General features: G+C 40.6%; 1 protein-coding gene across 1 annotated transcript; it reads right to left on the bottom strand.

Moving 5' to 3' along the window:
• Positions 1–1,569: 1,569 nt before the first annotated feature.
• Positions 1,570–3,200, bottom strand: LOC138901250 (uncharacterized). The gene is made up of 4 exons (XM_070188999.1): positions 2,880–3,200; positions 2,361–2,573; positions 2,149–2,200; positions 1,570–1,958 (listed from the first exon to the last, which is right to left on the bottom strand). Exons 1-4 carry the CDS (start codon positions 3,198–3,200, stop codon positions 1,570–1,572), a joined length of 975 nt encoding a protein of 324 aa, XP_070045100.1.
• Between the last annotated feature and the right edge of the window lie 7,012 nt (positions 3,201–10,212).

Raw genomic sequence — 10,212 nt, 5'->3', positions numbered from 1 at the left:
ACTCAACCGTAGTGAACTTTCAGATTTGCGTACTTTTGGCGAAAATAATTATATCTTGAGATAGGAGTATCGAAATTACAATCAGTTTGTGATGTCAGAAAGTATAATTGGAGATCTAAAACTCATATAAATTTCATCACAGAACTCCTTTCGGACTGTCAACTGAAAATCTGCGAACTCGACTCAACCGCAGTGAACTTTCAGATTTGCGTACTTTCAGCGAAAAAAAATCATATCTTGAGCTTGGAGAGTCGGAATTGCAATCCGTCCATGCTGTTAAAAAATAAACTCAGAGACCTGAAGTACCTATGAATTTCATGGCAGAACTTTTTTCAGTCAACCAACAGAAAATTTGCGAAGTCAACACAACTGCAGTGAACTTTCATATTCGCATGCATATAGAAGTCTTTGCGGCATAAGACCTTCTGGATTAGTTAAAGTTCTAGATCATGTATTGCTTGACCCTTCGGAACCCAAATTAGAAATTTCACAGTTAGGCTACATGATGGAGGAATAATTCACATTAGATTCAATTACGTAAAGATTTATGGTAGCATCAAGTTTTGAAGAAATGAAGCGAACTTGGAAAGGTATTCAAGACAAGATAGCGGCAATCTTTCGCGTCAATTGCTTTTATGACTTAGATTCTTCGTATAGGACGAAGTATAAATATTTTCATCCTTTTAGTCTCTAACAATGATGTATCAGATCCGTGTAGCATTGAAGCAATGAAATGTCCATATTGGCTCGACACAAATTGCTTTTTTTCTTTCTGCAATATGCGCCTATTTTAGTAATCAACGTGATGCCTCAGCTCGAATTTTGATGATCATGTCACGTTGAAACACATTTGTTTTGTAAAGCTTATATGACTAAACTTAGAATGAAACTCTAAGCTACCTACGTACTTCACTGAAGATGATCAAGTCATAATGTAGTTCAAAATAAGTGAATTTTTATTTTTTATTTTTTATGTCCTAACTTTTGCCTAGGCCACCTCTTTTGAGGTTTTCAACCTAGCGGGCTTTTTTTGGGTGCCGTTTGAAGTTTAGGCTCATGCGGGCCAGGAGCATAGCAACATGCAGTTTAGGCTCATGCGTTAAGGAGTGTTTATTCTTCAAGGGTAATACCTCTTCAAAATTTTCCCGTTGATAGGGCCAATTCTTATGCCATCTGCATGAGCTAACTTGTAAGCTTCACTTGAATAGGCTTCTTGCACAACATATGGACCATCCCATTTTAAAGTAAATTTGCACCCGGATTTGTGAGAGGTGATAATAGGTTTTCTTACTGCAAGAACTTGATCGCCAACTTGGAAGGAGCTCAAGCAAAACTTTTTGTTGAAAGCACGAGAAAGACGAGCTTGATAACATTCAAGACTTTGTTGAGCTTCTAGCCTTTTTTTAATCAAAAGACTCTAGTTCTTCAAGGCGCATACGAGCGTTTTCTTCTTCAGTAAGACCTTCTTGGACAAGAGTCGCAAGGATGGTATTTGACGCTCAAGAGGAAGAACTGCTTCGACTCCATAAATAAGAGAATAAGGAGTTGCCTGTTTCGGCGTGTGATGAGTCATCCGATATGCCCACAAAGCTTCTTCCATTCTGTCATGCCAATCTCTTTCTTGGAGATGACCTTCTTTAACAAGTTGCAAAGTGTCTTGTTAAATGCTTCGGCTAGTCCATTTGCAGCAGCATAATACATTGACGAATTACGTTGCTTGAAGCCAAAAAGTCCACAGATCTTGGTCATCAATTTGTTATTGAACGGTTTGCCATTATCTATTATTATATAACTAGGAATTCTGAAATGATATATGATGTTCACTCGAATGAAGTTTACAATATTCTCTTTCTTCACTTCCTTGAGTGCGACGGCCTTGGCCCATTTTGAGAAGTAACCAGTTGCAGCCAAGATGTATAGATGTCCTCTAGAAGATTTTGGTAGTGGTCCAACAACATCTAATCTCCAAGCGTCAAATGGCCAAGATGAATAAGGTGTAATATTTCAGGTGGTTGGTATATAAAATTTGTGCGAAACTGGCAAGCCTTGCATCTTCGAGCATAATCTAAGCAATCTTTCACCATTGTCGTCCAATAGTAACCCATCCTCTTAATGTGGAAGTGGAGCTTCGGCCCAGATTGATGTGACCCACAAACTCCAGAGTGTGCCTCTTGCATAGCTTGAGTTGCTTCATCTTCCCCTAAACAATGCAAGAGAACTCCCTCAAATGATCTTCGATACAAAGTGTCTTTATAGTAAAGGAGGCGAGGGGCACGCCGACTAATTTTGGTCTTTCTCCTTGGATCTTATGGAAGTATCCCATAACATAATTAGTCGATCATGGTTTGTCGCCAATCAACCTTCTCAGCTTCAGTGACGGCTACCAAATGCTCGAGATTGCTTTCTTCATCCTCGTTCTCATCTGGTGGTACTATCCATTTTTGGTAGATAATAATTTGTGTCTGGCCGGGCAGAGTCAATGTCGAAGCTAGAGCAGCTAAGGCGTCAGCTTTCTTATTTTCCTTCCTTGGCATATGCTGAAGAGTTACATTGCCAAGCCATCCAATCAATTTCTGCACATAATCATGATAAGGACGCAATTCTGGCTTTTTAACCTCGTAGCTACCTAGCAATTGATTGATCACTCACTCAGAGTCTCCAAAAATATGTAATTGGAGTTGTCTCATATCAACAGCCATCTCAAGCCTAAGTATGAGTGCTTGATATTCTGCAACGTTGTTGGTGCAATATTGTGTTAGGGTGAAGGAATATGGCAAAACTTCTCCTTGGGAAGTGACAAACACGACACCTGCACCAGCTCCATCACGATGTGCGACACCATCAAAATACATTTTCTATGGTGGTTACACTTTGATGACCATTGCATCGTCATCAGGTAGTTCATCAATCAACTCCCAATCATCAGGTATTGGATGATTTGCCAAGAAATCTGCCAAAGCTTGTCCTTTCATAGCTTTTTTTGTGGGATGTACACAATCTCGAATTGTTGAAATTGGAGGTACCACCTTGCCTAATCGATCATTGAGGACAGGTTTTGACATAACAAACTTGATCGGGTTCGCCCTTGAGACGAGATGGATGACATGAGCTTGAAAGTAGTGCTTCAGCTTTTGAATTGCGAAAACCAATGCCAGACACAACTTTTCGATTAGAGAATACTTCAGCTCATTTGGGGTCATCATCCTATTCAAGTAGTAGAGGGAATTTTCTTTACTTTCACCATTTTCTGGGCCAAAAGGGCTCCAACTGACCTTTCTTGGGATGCAATATATAGAATTAATGGCTTTCCTGGTATATGAGCTGCCAAACCAGAGGTTTCATCAAGTAGGATTTGATGCTTTGGAATGCATTGCTACAAGCTTGGTCCCATTCAAAAGGTACACCCTTCTTCATGAGACGGCTAAAAGGTTGGCACTTCCCTGCTAGATTTGAGATGAATCTTCTAAGGTGTGCCAATTTTCCTTGTAGACTTTTCAGTTCATGTATATTCCTGGGCTCGGGCATCTTCAAGATTGCATTAACTTTGGCTTGATCTATCTCAATCCCTCGATGTCGAACCATGAAGCCAAGGAATTTTCCAGAAGTAACTCCAAAGGCACATTTCAACGGGTTCATTCTAAGTTTATATCTCCGGAGTCATTCGAACACCATTCTTAAGTCTTGCAAGTGGTCTCCTCCATTTCTTGATTTCACCACTAAATCATCCACATGGAATTCCACATTCTTGTGGAGGATGTCGTCAAAGATATTCTGCATTGCCCTTTGATATGTGGCGCTGGAATTCTTCAAGCCAAAAGGCATTACTTTGTAGCAATAAATGCCTTTAGGAGTGCAAAATGCAGTAAGCTCTTCATCTTTCGGTGCCATACATATTTGATTGTAGCCAGATGATCCGTCCATGAAAGACATCGCCTCGTATCCGATGGTGGCATCGATCATAAGCTCTGGGATGGGGAGCGGAAATTCGTCCTTAGGGCATGCATTATTGAGGTCTCTAAAATCGACACAAACTCGAATTTGGCCATCCTGCTTCTTCACAGGAACAATGCTTGAAAGCCATGTAGGATATTTAACTTCCCGAATGAAACCAGCTTCGATGAGTTTATTGACCTCGGCTTCGATTGATGGGATCAATTCTGGCCTGAAGCATCTTTGGGCTTACTTAATAGGATGAGCTCCTTTCTTGACCGAGAGATGATGAGCTGCTACTTTAGGATCTAAACCAGGCATCTCTTTGTAGCTCTAAGTAAATACATCACTATATTCTTTGAGTAGTTCCACATAAGTGCTTTCTTCATCTGTGGTTAGTAGGGCACTTACATAGGTGGGCCTGGAGTCTTCTGCAGTGCCAAGGTTGACTTCTTTCAATGCGTCAACTGTCATTTTAATTCCTTCTTCTAGTTCCGAAGGAGCATCCTCGACATATTTGTATTCTTGGGGATCACCATCTTTAAAAGATATATGGCCACACCAAGAGGCATCTCCTAAATTTTCGTCAACCTTCCTTAGAAATGAATTGTATTGCTCCTCATTCGCAGTAATGTGATGTGAAGATCCTACACTTTCTTCATCTTCTCCACGCTCTCTAGTGTGGACCACCATGCGAGTCTTCACTTTGAGTAACTCTCCACATGAAATCAAAAGTTCTGATTGTCACCTCATTCTGGAAGGGATCAAGCTTTGACACTCTTTGGAGATACTTTGGACTCTAGATGGCAAAGGTCTTCTTATTTTTTCATAATTTCTTTGGGACTTGTTCTTATTCCTTTTCAATGGCCCCAACCTCTCAAATACAGAAGTTCTTGTATTTGGTTCTCCGAGTCGATCAAAGACAGAATGCCTTTTATTAGGATCAGCGGGTTCATCTTCCATTGTGATATAGTTATTACTTGCTCTTCTAATGGAGATGCGAACTAGTGGGGGTTATTTGTAACCCAGACCCTCACGTGATTGCTTCACCACATGCTCCTTATCTTTCATCGTATTTGCTTTTCTAGTAGCTTCAAGTGGGAGTTTTCGTAGCTTAGATTGTTCGTTAGGATCATATCCAGCCTTTGCGAACAACCTGTAAGCATTAGGATCAAAACCTTCATTCGTGCGTTTCGTGGCAAGTGCCTTATTTTGAGGCATGTTAGGGGCCACAAACTTTTTCCAGAAACTTTGAAGATAACTTTATGGTATCAATCTGCTTGATATGAAGGGTTAATTCTCTTAGTGCATCTTTTTGGAGGTTTGATGATTCTCCTTCATCTTTCTTCACTTTTGGGACATAACGAAATAAAAGAGCTATTTTCTTGCCTGCAGCATTCTGTTTGTAAGCTTTCGAAACTTGGTATGCTTCTATTGTAACTTTATCTTCACCAGAAGCTACTTCAGCCCTTTTGGATACGATATTATCACCTTTGGCCTTCATTATGTCATCACCTTTTACTCCCTTCATGATGTGGTTCTTCAAGTAAAACTTTGCATCAACGAAGTATGCCTCGGCTTCAGCGAACGGCTTGTCATCAGCAACAATCTTCTTTTCGACTCCATCTTTATTATATTTCAAACATTGGTAGTAAGTTGATGGGACAACTTTGTTCTCGTGTATCCACGGCCTGCCAAGCAACAAATTGTATGAAGTCTTTGTATTAATCACATGCATCCATGCAGTTGATTGCATATCTCCTATGGTGATTTCTAGTTTGATAGCTCCAATGGACCTTTGTCCCCCTTGATTGAATCCTTGAATCATTAATCGGCTTTCACAAGGTTCTTCAGTTGATATGCCGAGTTCTTTCATTATGCGAATGGGAAGAATGTTAACTACAGATCCGTCATCTATCAAGATTCTGTTTATCCTCCACTCGAGCACATAACCCACCATAAACAAAGGGCGATTGTGTAGTGTCTCACCAACTAGGAGATCGTCTTAAGTGAAGGTGACTTTTTCATTGCGGACATCTACTTCTTAGAAGGAGGACTCAACAAGACTATTAGACAGTGATAAAGATGGTGTTGATGTGACTTCGTTCATTTCCTCTTCTTATTTATCATCATTACAACACAAGGCCTTGTCATCATCGTCAGAAATCCTTATGCGAAACCAACTCGGCAAGAATTCTCCCAAAGTCACCGGGTGGCATGGCTTTTGGTGATGGTGTGTCTCTATCTCCACCTTCTTTGGGTTCTTAATCATTTGTTGCTTCTTTGGTCTTCTTACCATCTTATTCCTCGTAGGTTGCTTCATTGATCGTTTTTGCAGACTCAATTTACGGCGTCTTCGACGAGTCACCAGGGCCCAACCTTCTTCATCAGGTTGATCAACTCGGACTTTGTCATCCTCCAATAATTCTTCATCTTTATTCCCTTCATAGGTGCATATCTCAATCGGATTGAATGAGCCAAAGGCAATGGCCACATGGTTTGTGCTCGCATTTTTGTCTTCAAGTTCGATCTTCTTTTGACAAGCCAAATCCATAACTTTGTCCTTGAAGACAAAGCACTTCTCAAGAGGGTGACCTACAAGCCGATGGTATTTGCAGTAATTCAGGTCATTGCCTTTTCCAACTTCATCTGGCCGCTTCATCTCTGGCAGCTCAATAAGCTTTAGCTCGAGGAGTTCTTCAAATATCGCAGGCACATCGGAGTCTAGAAATGGGTACTCATTTTCTTGCATATCTTTGAGCGTCAACTTCCGATTTACATAGTCTTGAGAGGAAGTTGTTTTCATACTCTGTTTCATGCTCACCTTGGTAGTAAACTTCAAAGGAGAGGCATTAACGTTCATGGATTCTTTGATTTCATTCTTGGGTACGAACTTGCTCTATTTCTTGACTTCTTGTTTATCTCTTACCTTGTGAGGTTCGTAGATGGGCAACCCTTCATTTCCCGCAGAAGCCATGCTCAACTCCATATCATGAGCATGAGTGGCAAGTTCTTCAAATGTCCCGTGCTTAATTCCTTGCAAGATGTAACGAAGTCCCCAATGCATTCCTTAGATGCACATCTCTATGCCAGAAACTTCGCTTAGCCTATCTTTGCAGTTAAGGCTTGCATTCCTCTATCGGTTGATAAAGTCAATAACTGGTTCATCTTTTCGTTGGCGAGTGTTCGTAAGTTCCACCATGCTCACAGTACGCCTCATGCTATAAAAACGATTGAAAAAATCTTGCTCCAGTTGGTCCCAACTATCAATGGATCCAGCCTCGAGGTTGGTATATCAATCAAAAGCATTCTCCTTTAGTGAGCTGACGAACTGCTTGACAAGGTAATCTCCACAAGTCCCTGCATTGTTGCATGTCTCAACAAAGTGCGCAACATGTTTCTTTGGATTTCCCTTGTCGTCGAACTGCTAAAATTTGTGAGGTTGATAGCCGACAGGCAACTTCAAGCTATCGATTCTTGCAGTATACAACTTTGCGTACGTGAGAGAAGACTTTGAAGCGACCTCATACTTATCTTTGATAGTTCCCACAATGAATTCATTCAATTGTTCGAGGGGAATTGATCCTTCGGAGGAGACATAAAGTTCTTTGGCGGATGACACTTGTTATGTTGGAGGATCAGCCTACTCATGGACTTCAGGGAGCTTTCCAGGTGCATGACTTGATTCTCCATCCATCATGCTTTCAACTATGCCAGTCAATTTTGCGATACAGACATCTTGACCTTGAGCATACTTTGTTAAGCCATCAATCGCCTTTGTCAGGTTTGCAAGTTGCTCCTCCATTGTCGAAGTGTTAGTCATCATTGCCTCCATGATTATTGCAGATGATGAAGAATAACCTATACCTTCCCACGGATTGAACTCAGTTTGTAACATGTCATATGACGAGATTGGCGTAGAGCCAACACTTAAAACTTCACTATCAAGTTGGGTAAGTTGACTCTTGATATTGTATAAAGTAAGTTGAGCAGAAGATTTCTCCACAACTTCTACAATATTATCTCCTCTCTCTGATTTGCCAGCAGAACCTTTGTTCTTCGGATGATGAAGATCTTAAAGCTTGTATTGGTGTAGACGACACTTGGAGTGTTTGCTGTCCCAAGACACTCGCCTTGCTTCGGGTAATTGGCCCAAGACTCCCAGAGTAGCGTTCAAGATACTTTCAACGTCAGAAGAAAACTTGGAGTCAACAACTTTTGAGTCGATCTTCTTTCAAGCCATCTTAGTGATCTTGAATGTTGAGAGTTGAGAAGAGATGAGAGGTAGAGATGGTCCCACTGGGCGTGCCAAAATTTGTAACAACTAAATTTCACTCCTGAAAAATAATAATCAAAACAAAAATATAGCGACAAATATTATATTCGATTTCAAGTGATGGGGTTACAATCTCTAAAATATTGACTCTGGATAGCATCAAGGTTTATGATGCCATCTTTGCTTCGTTGTTCACGCATGACTACAATGAGAATGTCCTCTGTGCCTTTTGCGAGCTTTGGCGTCCATCTACAAACACAAGTTCTACCTCTATTTGTGAACTCTCCATCTCTTTGTGGGACTTGCGAGCAATCAGAGGCCTTCCGGTGCATGGATCCTTCTACGACGAAGTTATCCCCTCAGCTAAGGAGTTGATACAAGCAGACAGTCAAGGAAAACCTTTCCTCCTAAGAAGTTGCCTACATATGTTCTCGGCGTTCTACAAACTCATGAAGGACGATGTTCATGAGGTCTCCATTTTGTGATTGGGTGGAGTTTTGGTTTCGAAGTCCGAGTAGGTATGCCAAACCTCCGCAAAAGTCATCAAGAAACCAGACTACAAAGCTAAAGTTGAACCATAATCCTTCTGGAAATATTGATGCGAGCTTCCTACCACGAACCGACGAGGAGAATGCCCCTTTTATTGAGCTTGGCGTGGAGGAGTCACTTAGAGCTGAGACTTATTTGACAGCTTTTCTTGCATGTTAGCTTTGCAATTTTGTGTTCCCCAATAAGAAGATCAACTATATTCGTGCTAGTGTCTTTAAAATCGCGAGTTTGATGGCTCATGGAGAGAAGTTTTCCTTGGCGGTTTCAGTCCTTGCAAGTATCTACCATGGCTTGAAGGAGGTCTCCACTTCTTAAGATTTGGGCGCCTGCAAAGCACTCTTTCCTATTCATTATGTATATGGATGGATAAGAGCATATTTCGATCCCTACTATCGTGTTAAGCGTCCACAAAGAGGTCCGCAAATGTGCAAGATTTTTGGCGAGAAGATGGCCAAGCATTTTGACTTTAGTAATGCCTGTGAGTTGTTTCAACAAGTTAATTCGTGACAACTTCACCATTTGGCTATGCTATAAGGGAGGGAATTACATCTTACCGATCGTGACGAACAATCGAATTCTTGGAGTGACTTTTTTATAAGTCTTCGTTCAAGGTTCATCACCCTTAGGCATGATGACATTCATATTGTTGGGTGGAGTAATCTCCTTAGATATGGATGGAGACCTTGATGCAATTATTCAGAGCTTCTTTAGCCTTTCCTTCTGCTTCCTTCCTTCTTTAGCCTTCTCCTTTGACCTCTTTCTATAGATGTGGGGTGGAGTAATCTCCAAGAAAACTCTAGTGGATCATTGGGCTTGAGGCTTATGGGCCGGTCCATTTGATAGAAGACCAATTGACGGGCTAGCCCAATAATACATTGGACTTTTATTTAAATTAATTTATTTTAAATTTAAATAATCGACCCGATTATACTAGCCCATAGTATCATTTGGACTAATATGTATTTAATATATGATAAAATCCAAATTACTTGTGGATTCAAATTTAATAAAATTTCAATTGTTTACAAAGGCAACAGAAAATTAACAAGAACACAAGGCACAATACACAAGAAACTCTTTTCCCAACTTTGTATTTAACTCGAGCATATAAAGAAACTCAAGCTCAAAGTACATCCGTGTACAAAAGATCACTCTTGACCTTAAGCATTTTCACTCTTGAAAACGGGCCTAGAAACTCTTTCCTAACCCAAAACATGCACTCTCACATGTTTTCTCTCTCTATCCCACAAGCATAAGAGTGCTGCATATTTATAGAATATGTGAAGCTCTTTGCCTTTACACTTGTCATACTTAGGCTTAGACACTTGTCCCGCATAGCCCACTATTTTAGCCTAGTATAGTTGACATCCCCCAACTACTAGGATCATGCAGATCATGCTAATATAATGGAAACATGGCCACAAAAACGTTCTAGCAATTGTCTGCCAGATTTGAAC

The sequence above is a fragment of the Nicotiana tomentosiformis genome, chromosome 11 (assembly GCF_000390325.3).
Source record: "Nicotiana tomentosiformis chromosome 11, ASM39032v3, whole genome shotgun sequence".
In the NCBI taxonomy this organism is placed as follows: domain Eukaryota; kingdom Viridiplantae; phylum Streptophyta; class Magnoliopsida; order Solanales; family Solanaceae; genus Nicotiana; species Nicotiana tomentosiformis.
This window is presented reverse-complemented; position numbering and strand designations above follow the sequence as displayed.